The 15996-nt window shown below is 36.9% G+C and overlaps 1 protein-coding gene across 3 annotated transcripts; it reads right to left on the reverse strand.

The window, feature by feature from the left end:
* Window positions 1-220: 220 nt before the first annotated feature.
* LOC116023025 lies at window positions 221-8913 on the reverse strand. Of its 3 annotated transcripts, XM_031263966.1 has the most exons (7): window positions 8811-8912; window positions 8528-8583; window positions 6540-6704; window positions 2836-5124; window positions 2325-2445; window positions 1556-1615; window positions 221-1461 (listed from the first exon to the last, which is right to left on the reverse strand). In XM_031263966.1, the coding sequence occupies exons 4-7, from the start codon at window positions 4995-4997 to the stop codon at window positions 523-525; spliced, it is 3282 nt and encodes a 1093-aa protein (XP_031119826.1). In that variant the 5' UTR covers window positions 4998-5124; window positions 6540-6704; window positions 8528-8583; window positions 8811-8912; the 3' UTR covers window positions 221-522. The 3 variants fall into 3 exon arrangements, with proteins under 3 accessions (XP_031119826.1, XP_031119825.1, XP_031119827.1); XM_031263965.1 differs by lacking the exon at window positions 6540-6704 and having other exon boundaries at window positions 8811-8913; XM_031263967.1 differs by lacking the exons at window positions 8528-8583; window positions 8811-8912 and adding an exon at window positions 6790-6865.
* Window positions 8914-15996: the final 7083 nt, after the last annotated feature.

Genomic DNA, 15996 nt, shown 5'->3' on the forward strand with positions numbered 1-15996 from the left:
ATTTAAAAATCAAAAGACCGCAAGTGGTATTAACTCTTAATCAATCAATCAATCAAATCATATCATATATCTCTACTGCTCTCTCTCTCTATGTATATATATATATATATATATATATATATATATATATATATATATTCAAACCTACCTCTACCTGCATGTTTAATTTGTTTCAGACATCATTTTTTGGGAACATTAATTAATAAAAATTAAACTCCAATTTCAGAAAACATGAGTATATAAAGCAAAGGTGAGTTGACTTGAGGACTAACACCCAACATTAAACACGAATGTCAACGACACGACTAGACAATAATTATTGTGGTTGTTCGGTAAATCTAGTCGTAACGTTCAACTAACTGAAACAGGCAGCCGATAGAGTATTTAACAAGATTTGTTGGTTGCTCTGAACTTGAAAGGCTAATAAACTACTGATAACTGAAACTCTAACATCTACTATCTAAACTAACAACTAGGGGGATAAAAGAACATTAATTTTTACATCATTTATAAGATAAAGATTCAAAAACCCCTACTCCTCCTTGAGCTATCTCTTCTGTAATCTGTGCCGGGCGGCTGTCCAGGTCGCAACGTAGGCGAGCCATAGTACTGGCCACCTGGTTGCTGGTTTCCAAAGTTGCCAGAAGGTGGAGGCCATCTTGGTGACGCATTTGGAGGTGGTGCTATATTTGGGAGATGATGGTGAGGGGTTTGCATTCTTAAATGGGGAGGATGGTGATGGAAGCCTTGGGCGTGGCCACCTGGTGGTCGAAGATTAGGCGGTGGTGGGAGCGGAGCTTGCGGCCGCCACTCGGGTATGTCGTCGTCGTCATCATCATCATTCCAGGGTTCAATTCCAAAACCACCAGGCACTGTATTATTACCAGTTTGACCATACTTCTGTACAAGTTGTCTCATTTGATCTGCTGCAGGAGCAGACGATGAAACAGTCTGGGGACGGGGCTGGGGCTGGGGATATCTAGACATAGATGATGCATTCATGTTACCAGCAAAATTAAACTCAGGCAAATCATCGTCGTCACGAGAGCCTTTAGATGGGCCAAACCCAGGTGGGATATCATCGTCGTCATCCTCACCGCCATCATCGTGAGGAGGCAATTGGGCAGGCGCAGAAGAAGACCCTTTTGGCAAGAAATTAACGTTGTTATCTTTTTCTTGTGGTCTCCTACTAGACATGGATTGTTGTTTTTTGAAGGTGGTGTGTTTATGGTGTTGTGTGGAGTTGGGTGAAATTGTGGAACTTATATGATGTTTTCTCCATACAACAACGCCAATTAGAGCATTATCTGTAGTAGAATCATGCAGCTCCGACCTGTCCTTGGAGAGGTGCTTGATTAGCATATCCAATACACGACCATTGGGTGGACACAGATACAGCTCCACTCCCGGACCCGGCTCTGCAAATCCCAACCTGTTGTCCGAAACATAAGACTCCACAGCCTGAAAGAAAGAGCAATTACGAGTACAAACAATGTAAGCACAGGAATCATTCATTCTTAACATGTACAGCCACAGGAGGAGGAGGAGGAATCACCTCAGAAAGACTGTTCCGCTCATCCTCGGATGACTTGTCCTTTAATACAAACTGGGTGACCTGCATGCAAATTCAATAATATTTAAATTAGCAAGAAACCCAATACTTTTTTTATATTCTTTCATCTTAGTCACCGCATCTAGTTTTCAAAATCATCATATTTCTCAGATTCCAAATTGCCTTTATATATATATATTTTTTACAGTAAATTCAATGATGATTCTCTTCACACTTATTCATTTTGAACCCAATTTCAGTGTCAATATCCACCTCTAAATGAACCCACAAATTAACACAAGATATGAAAAGGAAAACCATTTTTATAATGCTTTACAGAAAAGCCATCTATAACAGATCAAATTATGTGTATCTTTGCTTTTTAGCGATCCCAAAATTGGAAAACCAATTCTTGACTCCCCAGTTGTGCATTAACACCATAATAAAGGCCAGATTGCAGATCAACATCAATATTATGTTTGTCTTGTCCTTGAATATATAAATTTGAGAACAAAGCTAGCTATACCCAATCATCATGAGCAAAGACATAAAACTTGTAACATATATAGAGTATGAACTCAGAATCAAGTAGTAAACCCCATTTCTTATGAATAATTCTGCCTTTCAAAGAATTTGACGTACATCCTTTCATTAGATCACAATATATATAAGTAAAATTGTATAATAAATCGCCACATTGCAAGTTCAATGAGCCTGAACCAGAACCCTGTCTAAAATAAATTGTAACAAAGAAAGGAAGGCCATAAGATACCATGACTGCACGACTTCGTGACATTGGGAGCTCCTGAAGGAATTTTTCAAAAGCATCGATGCGAACTCTACCCTTAACTTCAAGAGAATTGGGCCACTCCTTCATTGATGTTGTTTCACCACTGTAAGGAAATAATAGACCAACATCAACCCAAAAAAGAACAAAGAGAAACAACACCTATCCATGTAATCAAAGCAGCCAACCTCATCATAAATAGAAATATACAGGAAAGTAACAACTACAGATGACAGAAAGCCTATATAAAAAGTCTATTAGCTGTCATACTCGCAGAATCCACGACACACCAAAAAAAAAAACAAAAAAAGACGCCCATCACACAATCTACGGTTCAACGCCTCAAGGCATACAGCAAAAGCATTATTGAATGGTGTCTACAAGACTAACATGGGATAAAATTCCTGGTGCAATAGTGCACAGAAACAAATTAACGATACCCAAAAAGGTTGAAAGCACCATTTATATCTAGTTAATTAAAGAGGTTTAGACATACCTTCTAAAGTAACAAAGAACTGTGACTGAGGTTGAAATAGTTAGTTGAAGTGCCCCTTCCCAAATAGACCCAACTAAAGATGCATTCCCAGTTGGAGATGCTTTTTTTGCAGTAACATTTGAAATGGATTTATGAACTGCCTCTGGCTCAACTTCTTTGTTGACTGGCTCAGCTTGTTTTTTGATCGCTTCACCAGGCTTACCTTCAGAAGCATTAGAAGGGCCTTTTGAAGTTGAATCAGTAGCTCTAGCTTTAATACCAGTTACTGTTCCTTCCTTGTCACTCAGAGGCGTTGACTGACTTGAATCTACAGGCAGGTTCTCAAATGGAGGTTCAGAATTGAGGGACTCCATAAATTCATCTAGGGTAACAATTGGAGGAAGGAACTCTGCTTCCTTGAACTCATCTACCATCATTCCTTGCATTAAATCGGTCCCCTCAGCAGGAATAACCAAGCTGTCTGATAAATCCTGCTTTTCTGCACTATTTTTGTCAGCAGAACTTTCTCTCTCTACAGCCTCAGATGCAGCTTTTGCCTTTGCCACCTTGGGTTTTCGCTGAAATTGAGTGATTGATGTTGCACCAGCAGAAATCTCTGCAGCAATATTATCAACCTTATCATCCCTTTCAAACTCTACTTGATATTCACCTTTGTGTGTTTTCTTAACCAACCTCCTCATGTCAGCATCATTATCAGGTAAAACTACCATTTGAGCAAGCTCCTCAGCTTTCGCCATCCTCCACTCTGACAGTTCTTTTGAAGCAAGTTCCTCTGCAGTCATTGAACATAACCTTTCAGGAAGAATCTCACCAGACATTACTCTCTCTCTAAGTTCTGGATTATTAGGATCTTTTAAATTAAAGAGAAGAGATCTACCCTTCTCCTTGTATTTCTTATTTACACCTCCAAATAATTTAAAAAGTTCTGCCTCAATTTTAAAAGCCAGATCTTCAGGAGATTCTTTTGTTTGGTAGTCGGAACCTTCATTTTCATCTTCATTAGCTAACTTGGGTTTTGCAGCATCATTAACTTCATTCATTTCCCTGGCCTCCATTTCAAGATCCATAACCCAACTGAGACCATTTCCCTGCAAGAGTTCATCTTTGACAAAGAAATTATCACTGAATGGTATATCCTCCACAGCCAACTCAGTGCTGCACTGAATTCCATTAAAGCCTGGGCCAGATACTTGCATGGCCTCATTTGCAGGAAATCCAATTGAAAATTCTTCTGCATCACCAGGTTTACCAGAAGTAAGGGATTCAGTAGTTGGAACAGCATCATTGGGCTTCTGGAGTGCTCGACTGCAAGCACCATTGCTGCTCAGGTTGCCTTCTAAGGTCTGAGAATCTGCTGGTAGTTGTTGAGCAATGTTATCTTCATTCTCATCCTTCGCCGGACTTGTAGCTACTTTTCTCTTGCATGCCAAAGCCAGTGCACCAGCAAGTGATTCCCTCATTTTTGACCTCACAGCATTGAACGATACCGTTTGATTTTTGAGGATTGGGTCAACTTGTATTGCCCGCCCTTTTGGGGCCTGTGCCCGTTGGGGTCCAGTTCTATTTGAAAGAGATTCATTTCGCACAATTTTCCTACTTGATGCAGGAAGAGCTTGTGAAGCTGTGGGGCTGACCTTGGGTTGCACCTGTTCAGTCTTCTTATTCTGCAAAGAATGCTGCAGCCGGCTAGAAAACTGAGAAAAAGAACCAGCATCAGTAGCACGCTTATTTGGTAATGATGACTGCTGAGGAGAACCATGAAGCAAAGGTTCTGCCTCAGCCTTCCGCTTGCTAGGTACAGATAGTTTCTGTACATCAATATTAGTTGGCATATTTCTAATCACGCCCTGCTGGTTTGACAACACAAACTGATGAGAAGCAGAACCAGGAAGCAATGAGCTTGATTGAACACCTGTTCTGTATTCCATTTGGCCAAACTGGTGTACAGAAACCAAAGAGTTGCCAAACCTATTACCACTACCTGGGACAGACTCCACTGGGTTCATTGGCCCATTTGATACAGGAAACTCATGCAGTATATTATTTGGCATATTTCCAGCCATCTGCATTCCTGATACAGACGATTCTTGTTTATCAGGGACTTGATCCATGTGAACCAATTGCCTATCTGGGAACTGCTGAGAAACAAGATCACTTGACATTAGAGCAGATGACTAATTCACAACTGCTTGGTAATTATGCAAGGATGCAATGCAGTTCAGCTCATAGGTAGGATATTTACACCAACTCTGCTCTAAATCTAGATTAATGAGAAGTATAACAGGAGCTCTGCACCCAAAAAACACAGGAAGGGAGGTATTAGAAACTTCAGAACCATTAAGCAGTAGGTAAAGTATAATAATAAATGACATATCCAGAACCGATATGACAAAAACACAAAAACATATTGACATTTCAATGACCAGGCAATAGAGATAGGAGGAACATTAAGCATCACAAAGAACTGACATTTGAAGAAAAGGTAAGAAAAAAATGAAGAAGCACTCATCTTGCATGAGTTGTAAAACACAGCTCATTTGCATTTCCTATATACCAATAATATTTCATTCTACAATAACAAGAGACTCTTTGCTGTGCAACTTGAGAATTACAAATGTTTTGAACAAATTAATCCTCTAGGCTCTAACTTATTGTAATGCAGAAAGCTATTATGATAACTTTTGTCAAAGCAGAATGTACAGGAAAGTAGAACTCTGCTAGCAACCAACAGCATGGAAAAATCAAAGTGTGCAGGAACAGTATATACTCAAAGAATTAGTCTCATCATTGGAAAGATTGATAAAGATGAACTCTTAAGGTGTGAGTAACATAACTGTGCACATTTATGTATACAGGCCATTGCATTAAACAAATAAGCTACACGCAATAATAAACTAAGAAAGCAAACACACTTTAACAGCCAGCCCAAGATGTAGGACACAAACAACTTCAAGCTCTTAACCATGCAATATGGCCAGTTCTCCACATGTTATCATTGGTTAACACTACAGTCATAGAAAACAGCACAAAATTCAAGCAACCACAGCATGCTAACCAGCCAATGCACTCTATAATCTCATCAAATGTTGTTTTGAAAATTGGTGTAGTTTGTTAGCTCTAACCCACAATTTAATTAGAGAACTTCATCTAGGACAACTTTTATAGGCCAAAACTTTCACTGTGAATATTAATTCATTCATTTATAAAGAATCAAGATTATCTAGGCTGTCCAGAATCCAGAGAATAATACTTGTAGGGGGAAAGATATTTTAAATAGTCTTGCACTTGCACTAAAGGTTTACAACCATAATCCTGCATCTCATTCAACATATTCTCAGTTCCCCCTCTCCTAAAACGGAGCAGCACCCAAAAAAAAAAGTTATCTATCCAGAGTTCAAAATAAAACATCACATTAAATTTGCTTGATAAGGGAATCATTCTAACGTTTTCTTCCATTGCAGATCAGTTTGTAGAAAAAGGTGGTATCAGCAGAGACAGAACAAACACAGACAAAAATGAGGTGTGCAAAAGATCTTCTCTAGACACTAGAAACACTAAAAAGCAGCTCATTTGTACAATTATGTACTTGAAAGTTTGAAATGTTTAATACAGGTTAATAGCAACATATGGCCAAAATGGTGGCCAAATTTTAAATGCCCAACTCCAGATGGCAACACAAATTTTGCAGAACACGAGTAGTTCACCCTTCAAGTCCACCAAGAAGATGGGTAACTAGCATGAGCAGAGAAACCAGGAAGCCACCAAGCCAACTGAAGAACACTTGAGAACACTTCGATGTCTTTGCTAAAGGCATGATTGAAGCCATTTAATGCCAAATCAGGAAACACCAGATGCCTTTCTGTGCATAACTGGTACATGATGCAACAACCAGAAGGAAAGCATCAGATGCTTGAACACTCAGAGTAATACGTATGCACAATCCAGAAGGCTCACCATAAATATGTACACTCCAAAGTACCGTGTTTATAGTTTTTACTTGAATACATGACCTCTCAGGAAATATCTCCTTCTACCAACATAGAGTTATCATAATTTCCATGAAACAATATTTTCTACTGTATAGAATCACATAAACCATATAAATGAATAACCAAATCATAAATCATAATCTTAGAGCAAATCCAGTCAGTTTTTAACATTGTTTGACATTGGAAGGCAGGCAAAATGGAATCAGAGATTGATTAAAACAAAAAAAAAAAAAAACAAAACAAAACAAACAAAATCCTTCTCCAAATGATTCTTTAACTATAAAAGGAAAAATTCCTCATTTAGCATTACATAGTCCCCTTAAAAACTAAAAAATACATGTAATGTAGTCACTCAGATTGTCCACACATGGTTAGTACTCTGTTGCAAAGTTCTCACATTTTAAAGCATATTCCAGTACTGCATCAACAGAAACCACATGAAAAAAAAACCGCTAGCAAGAGATATACATTTCCTAGCACATATTGTCAATATATGAAAACATAGAGGGGGGAAAAGAGAGAATCCAAATCATGCACAGGTACCATAAAAAAACATCAATCTTATGTTTATTTTTATTAATATTGAGCTGAAAATCTTTGACTAAATAACATATTGACCAGTTAAGGAATTGTATTTTCACTCTAAATTATCTAGAAGCCACAGTTGCAATAGATGTTATCAGAACTAAATAACATGCCTGATTTCTTTTTTTTTTTTCAAAATTTTGAATAAATCATGATAGGAAAAGCATAGTGTCTATTAAATTCACCCCAAAAAGAGAATAAAGTGCAGTAACATGTTTGTGTATACACAAGATTTACACAGAAAGGAGCAGCCAGCCTAATGATTTATCATTTATATACAAATTCACCAGAGTACTTCAACAATATCTATAGATGTATATGCATAACTCCAGAATAATAGCTACTGCTACATTTCCTTTTGCTAAATACACATGTAAACTACTCAATCTGAAAAAATAACAAAATACAAAACATTATTATTAATTTTCACCTCTGTGCAACACACCAAAAAGCTTCTTTTAGACAAGAACCTAGATAACTGGTCAAAGAGGCAAACATGTGACTAAAGGTCCATTGCAGAGCAATTGGGCAATCAACAATTTAAGAATTTTATCAAACATCAGAAAAAAGATTTCTCAAATTTGTTGCCCAAAAAAACACTTGTGGAAATGTAGATAGGGTCAAATAGCTCATCACTGAGAACAAATCAATATTACAGGTAAGACTACAAATAAATCAACCACCAAGCTTTCACTATAACATATATAACAACAATCAACAAGTCTAGAACTTTAAGCCCTAACCATCAACAGACACTAGATAAGAGCATAACTCCAAACAGTTCTTTGTGAAAACGATCTACAGCAAGTCCAAAAAAAACATTAGGCAGACTTTTACCGTGCTATAGGAAAAAACATTATGTATTGAACAAAAATCAAATTTCCAAAAGCATTTAAATACCTACTAACCCTCCTCCTACAAAAAGCAAAAGAAAACAATAACAAACAACATAAAATCCAATAGCAGCCTATGCTACCTAGTTAATCATATACATACACTAAAAAAAGTCCATTCAACAAGGAAAATAAACAAATTGGAAGAAAAAAATCTCAAAACACGGTTAATAGCGGAAATCAAGAAAAAACATAGTAATTCACTCAATATATGAAGGGATTTACCTATTTCCAAGAGAGATGAGACAGAGAACAAGAGTGAGCGAGCGAGCTTGGATGAGCTGAGGATTCCAAAAAAAAAAGGGTAAACTCTCACCATAGTTTGACAAATCGAAGCTCGTATAATATTTATAAAAAAAAACAAAAAAAAAAAAAGGGGTACTCAGATCAAAACTCCTAAACTTGCATAGAAAACGATCGAAATAAAATATACATATATATAAACGAAATCTGCATGCTAATGGATTTCCAGATGATGCAAAATAAGAAATACAGCAAATACTCATACCTTGGCTTGCTCAAATCTTCCACCATCGAGATTCAAGAGAGGCTGCCGCGCTGCAATGTGAGCCGCAAGGAGGCAGGTGTGACTGGGTGAGAGCGTGAGAGTACAGACTCGCAGATTAGGTTTTAGGTTAAATTTTTTGCGTTTTGGGCTACTGGAAGGAAACAACAAACATATGGGTTGGGCCGTTGGGCCAAGCTATATAAAAATTATTTTAAACGTCATACATCTGTATGGTAAATTATTGGTCCACACAAACCATAATCAAATGTACATTTATAATGTACTAAATGTACATTATTTTTTACTGAATGTACATTATTTTTATACTATAAAAATAAACTACATTCAGTACACAAATAATGTACATCCCCTGAATATAATGTACATTATTTTTATACTGAATGTACATTATTTTTATATTGAATGTACATTATTTTTATACTGAATGTACATTATTTTTATATTGAATGTGCATTATTTAATAGTATGGTCCACACAATAATGATTGCATCTGTATGGCAAATTATTGTGTGGACCATAATAAAATGGGCATTTTTAATGTACTAAATGTATATTATTTTTGTACTGAATGTACATTATTTTTATACTATAAAAATAATGTACATTCAGTACACAAATAATGTACATCCCCTGAATATAATGTACATTATTTTTATACTGAATGTACATTATTTTTATATTGAATGTGCATTATTTAATAGTATGGTCCACACAATAATGATTGCATCTGTATGGCAAATTATTGTGTGGACCATAATAAAATGGGCATTTTTAATGTACTAAATGTATATTATTTTTGTACTGAATGTACATTATTTTTATACTATAAAAATAATGTACATTCAGTACAAAAATAATGTACATCCCCTGAATATAATGTACATTATTTGTATACTGAATGTACATTATTTTTATATTGAATGTGCATTATTTGATAGTATGGTCCACACAGCTGTGTAGACCATAGTCCACACAATAATGATTGCATCTGTATAGGCAAATTATGGTCCACACAGCTCTGTGGACCATAATAAAATGTGCATTTTTAATGTACTAAATGTACATTATTTTTGTACTGAATGTACATTATTTTTATACTATAAAAATAATGTACATTCAGTACACAAATAATGTATATTCCCTGAATACAATGTACATTATTTTTATATTGAATATACATTATTTTTATATTGAATGTACATTATTTGATAGTGTGGTCCACACAGTTGTATGGACCATGGTCCACACAGTTGTATGGACCATGGTCCACACAATAATGATTGCATCTGTATATCTATGGTTGTTATACGGTGGACTATGGTCCACCAATTCTTATACCGTGGACCAATGTCACAAAATGACGTTGTTTCAATAAGTGGGAGAAAGGTTCCTATAAATCTCCGTAATTGATACTACAGTTCATCTCAAATGATACTACAGTTGTGTTGAACTGATACTGAATTTGTGTTGAATTGATACTGTAGTTGTGTTGAACTGATACTGCAGTTGTGTCCGTAACTGATGCTACAGTTCGTCTCAAATGATTCTACAGTTGTGTTGAACTGATACTGTAGTTGTCGGAGGCCGTTTCAGCCGTTTGGAACTGTAGTTGTAGTGAACTGATACTGTAGTTGTGTTGAATTGATACTGCAGTTGTGTTGAAAGGGAACTGCAGTTGCGCGGAATAGAGGCAGTTTCATCCGTCTATTTTCATTAATTAAAACGACGTCGGTTTATTACTTGGACCACAATGCTTGGTGATCCGTGGTCCACGATAAAATTCGTGATGGTCCACAATGACCATGGTCACAAAACGACACCGTTTCAGTAAGTAAGAGAAACGGTTGCTCTAAGTCGTAACGGAGCTCCGTAACTGATACTACAGTTCATCTCAAAAGATACTACCTCAAACTTGTTTTTATATTATCGAATGAAACTGTAATTATATCGAAAAGGAACTGCAGTTGTGTTGAACTGATACTGAATAACAGTTTCGCATTTTTTGGTACTGCAGTTATATCGAAAAGGAACTGCAGTTGTGTTGAAAGGGAACTACAGTTGTGTTGAACTGATACTGAATAACTGTTTCACATTTTTGGGTGTATTGTCTAATGAAAATGTAGTTATATCGAAATGATATTGTAGTTGCGTTAAAAGGAAACTATAGTGTATTATAAAAGAAAATTGTAGTTGTGTTGAAAAGAAACTGAATAACAATTTCATACATTTGAGTGTATAATGTCGAATGAAACTGCAGTTATATCGAAAAGGAACTGCAGTTGTGTTGAAAGGGAACTGCAGTTGCGCGGAACGGAGTCATTTCAGCCGTTTGTTTTCATTAATCAAAACGACGTCATTTTGATGCGTGGTCCAGAGTAAAATTTGCGGTATATCTAATCTATCTATCTAACAAATAATATAAGGGTGTGTTTGGAAACCCGGAAAATGAATTATGGAAATCATTTTCCGAGTTTCTAGTGTTTGGCGAAAGGGGGAAAATGGAAGTCAATGGAAAATGAGGCCTTTTTTTTGGGAGAAATCATTTTCCGTTTGCAGCAATGGAGATATCAATCACCCCCCCCCCCCCGGTCGTCGCCACCACCACCCCATCTACCACCATCACCCACCAAATTAAATGAAACTGTTATTCAGTTTCATTTTATATACACAATAGTTTCATTATAACACAACTACAATATCATTTCGGTATAACTACAGTTTCATTGGACAATATACACTCAAATATGAGAAACTGTTATTCAGTTTCCTTTCAACACAACTACAGTTTCCTTTCAATATAACTACAGTTTCATTCAACATTATACACTCAAATATGTGAAACTGTTATTCAGTTTCATTTTATATACACTATAGTTTCATTACAACACAATTACAGTATCATTTCGATATAACTACAATTTCATTGGACAATATACACTCAAATATGTGAAATGTTATTCAGTTTCATTTTATATATACTGCAGTTTCCTTTCAACACAACTATAGTTTCATTTCGATATAACTACAGTTTCATTTGATAATATAAAAACAAATGTGAGGTAGTATCATTTGAGATAAATTGTAGTTTCATTTATGGAGCTCTATTAAGAAGTGACATCATCCATTTCTTTAAATAGTGTCGTTTTGGACCATGGTCCACGATATAACGACTGACTTACACTCGCACTTCTCTTGCTTTGCACTCTTCTTTAAGTAAGAGGATTTGCTTCTTGAACATGATAAACTGAGACATCAAGTTTATCATCTCATTATTTTTTAGCACAATGTTCTTGAGATTGTCTCGTTCTGCCAAAAGTCGAGCATTCTCTTCTTTAAGTTTAGAGTGAGTGTTATTCACAATTTTGAAGTCCTTCATCAGTTTAAAGACTATATCCATAGGATCTTCGTTGCAACTGGAATTAGAATCACATTCAGTAGATGAATCTTGAGAATTTACCTCTTCGTCATTTGCTATGGGCATATGTTCTCGTCTGATTCCTCCTGACTGTATAGGCAGATGAGTCCCTTCTCATCACCTGAGCTTTCGATGTTTGAGCTCGAACTAGAAGTGCATGTGTTGTGGGCTCCGGTCGAAAAGTGGTGGTGCAAAGTCTTGCCACTCCAAGGATGGAGATAAGAGTTAGACGCCACTTAGGAGGAAAATCCCAAGATAAGTCTAAATACTCCTTAAGAACTCAAGGAAAAGAATTTGTCAATGCAATATTCTTGAATTTACTATTGTCAAAATTGTCTATCTAACAAAAATAATAGCAAGGCTATTTATACTCTTTAGCTAGCCCCTCCATCAATGGCATTTAAGTTCAAGATGTGCTATTCTAATGCTAGACTAGCTAAAAAGATGTAACTAGCCACAAGACTAGGATAACTAAGTCAAATAAGTTTATAAAAACTAGATTTTAATTGAATTTAGGATTTATAAACTTAATTTGGACTTTACAAATTAAATAACATAAGTACGGACTAAAATAGTCTCAAACTTTTATTTGCAAGAAAAATACTCCAAGTGTTGATTTATAAGGTATGAACCTCCACTCGATTTCTATTCTTCAAATTGTGCCTTGAATTAGATTGACCACCTTCAACTCAACTCCATCTTCATATTCTTTATTAGCTTCACTTACTCATTTAATAAGGCCACTCACGGCTTCATGAAATATCTTTGTCCTTGCTCTCGCCATTGGACCCTCCAAGATTTGCAAAGGATCCTTTTCTTTGTTGTCATCCTCACAGTTATCCTCAACAAAATGGCTCGGTTACTGTCTTCTCAGTTGTCTCTTCGGCGGCCAATGTCTTCCTTCTACGATTAATTCTCTAGTGATCACCCGAATGTTGGTACTTCGACCACTTGTTTTAGTAGGTGCATTCCTCGTGCCACTTTGTATGCCAGATCCTTTTGCTTGGTCTTGGTGCTTGAGAACCACTGGGTAAGGGCATTCAGCCTTGAAATGTCCAGGCTTCTAGCAGTTGTAGCATAGCATCTGTGATTCTTCGGGTTCACGAATCCTTGAGGAATTTGATCTCTCGGTGTGCCTTCAGCCATATGAACTTGGTGTGGCCGGGTTGTCTTGAGACTAGTTCTTTCTCATGAACCTTTTAAATTTCCTAATAAACAAGGCAAATTGTTCATCAGATAAAAATTCAGCAGGGTTAGAATTTGACCTTGACGATGTGGATGGTTGCTTATTAGCAACCAGTGCCACATTCCTTGTCTTGGGTTCCGCTTCATGTGTGGTGTGGGTGACCTTGAGATCTCGGTGATCTCTCATGGCTATAACCTTCATTTCTCATGATTTGGGAAGGCCTCAGAGAATCTTTAGATTGATCTCCTTCTGTGTTAGTTCCTTGCCAAGATCAGCCACCTCGCTTAGCAGCTTCATAAATCTGGTCTCCATCTCAGCAATGGACTCAATTGCTCCCATTTTGAAGTCCTTGAACTTCTTCATGGCAATGGTGAACTTGTTCTCCTTCTCTTGCTCATCACCTTCTCCTATGAGCATGAGAGTCTCCTAGATATCCTTTGTAGTCTTGCACTTCCTTACTCTTGGAAACAACGTCTCGTCAAGAGTCTTATAAAGGATATCTCATGCAATGTTGTCCAAATTGCTACGAGTACGCTCTTTAAGAGTGTAGGAGCATTTGGGTTTGGAGGTGAACTCAGGTGCGCCTGGTCCTTCTGCTGCTCGATTGGTATTAACATCCAAGATTTGTATGGGATTGTTAGTGATAACGCCCCACATCTCATCGTGTATAGTAGAAAGATGCGCCTGCATTCGCACCTTCCAGTCATCAAACTTGGACAAGTTAAACATGATATGCTTAAATGGATGATAATGATCTATTTTAAAATAGTCGTGCAAAGTGAAAATGAGGATTTTTGAATTTTGGAAATGAGATCTCTAGGCAGTATGCACAGAGTGTTTACCGGTCAAGGAAACTACTTTGATACCACTTGTTGGTCCCGATTAAATATGAGAGTGAGTCTAGAGGGGGGGGGGGGGAATAGACTCACTAGAGATTTTGAAATTTTCTTTCACAAGCCAATACTCTTTACCTACAGATAAGAGTAATGATTTGATCAGAGTAAGATTTGCACAGCGAAATATAAAACTTGGTCTCTTTTAAGTTGTCTTTGCACGTTTGGTTTGTTTGAATAAAATACTTAGGCTTGGTCGAGATGATGATATACAAGCAGTGAAAATAAAGCAAGTAAATAAAGAGAGAGAGAGTGTGTGTGTGTGTGTGTGTTTTTATAGTGGTTCGACTGTTAACGAAGCCTAATTCACTCTTCTCCACAACTTGTGAAGGATTGCACTAATCACTCCTTAGTAAAATATCACCACAAAGTTTGTCTCCTTGATCACAAAGCCGGACCACAAACTTGCACGAACAGGAATTTCAACTCCTTGAGTTTACTCTGCCTCTTTCTACTTCTTCAAGTAGAGAGTGTTGTTTGAAGAAATGGTTTTCTTCTTTTCTCCAACTGAAATCTTGGCTTGTTGAGTCTGGATCTTTGCTTGTAGAGGCAACTCAAGATTTCAGAGAGTTTTGGATATGAACTTTGAAGCTAATCTCTCTTCTTAATCAATGGGTTGTTTGTTACTTGTAAGACTTAAAGCTTTTTCATAACCTTGTGTGTTCTTAAAATAATGACCAACACCTCCTTCTGAATAAGAAGGGGGTATTTGTAGGTGAGGAATTTTGTCCCGTTGGAGGGGAAGATAAAATTTCAAACCTCTATTGACCAGTGTGTAAGGACAGTTGGGTATTGAGCACATGTGGGTGTCAGTACTTTCTAGTCATTTGGTCCATAAAGTATGCAGACTTTTGTCCTATGATGGTGCACAAAAGGACATGGCATTTAATGAAAGTTGACTTTGGGATCCATTCCTATGACTCGGTTTGACCAAGGCAAATCATCCTACACTCAAGGATTTGCACAGAAATCGCTCATAGAATGTTCCTAGCTTGGCCAATTGAATCATGTAACGACTCGTGCCTTTGTTGCTCAAACACGAATGATTGACTTTATCATTTATCTCATAACTCCTCGAATGATCATTCTTTATCATTCGGACTAGATAAACTCAAGAGTAGAGCCTTCCATGGCTCAGTCTTTTAGCAACCTCTCGACATTTGTCTTCTGATCTTCAGGTCTTCGAATCTTCGTTGTTCTACACTTCGTCCTTGATCACGAATCGTTGAAAGGTTATCAACTCTGGTTAAGTGAAGTTACAAGGAGGTAATGTTCACGAGTACTTGTTATTTTCTTTCCTATATAACGATTTGAGTGACGATTCGTCCAAGACATGAACTCGTCCTAATAAACGAATTGGGGGGGGGGGGGTCTAAACTCCTAAGTTTGGTATTATCAAAATCTAAGTACAAAGTGTTCCTAACAAGATCACTTGAAACTCATAAAACTCACCCAACATCTTTTGTATCCAACTCATTCTTTGAGAGAGCAATGGTAATCATTGAAACATGTCTAGTACCAATCTATCTATGCACCACCATAGAGTTAACTTGAAAACATTTCAGTTCAAACTTTAGAATCCCTAACGTTCACAAAATCAAATATCCGATGAAAGAACACACCACAAATCTAAACAATTTATTGAAGTTAAAATCAAAATTTCGACTACCA

The sequence above is a fragment of the Ipomoea triloba genome, chromosome 6 (genome assembly GCF_003576645.1).
Source record: "Ipomoea triloba cultivar NCNSP0323 chromosome 6, ASM357664v1".
In the NCBI taxonomy this organism is placed as follows: domain Eukaryota; kingdom Viridiplantae; phylum Streptophyta; class Magnoliopsida; order Solanales; family Convolvulaceae; genus Ipomoea; species Ipomoea triloba.

Coding starts and splice junctions, on each gene's coding strand:
- LOC116023025 (XM_031263965.1), bottom strand. CDS start 4,997: ATGTCAAGTGATCTTGTTTCTCAGCAGTTCCCAGATAGGCAATTGGTT. Junction 2,446..2,835: donor GTTCTTTGTTACTTTAGAAG/GTATGTCTAAAC, acceptor ATTTCCTTACAG/TGGTGAAACAACATCAATGA. Junction 1,462..1,555: donor AGCGGAACAGTCTTTCTGAG/GTGATTCCTCCT, acceptor TCTTTCTTTCAG/GCTGTGGAGTCTTATGTTTC.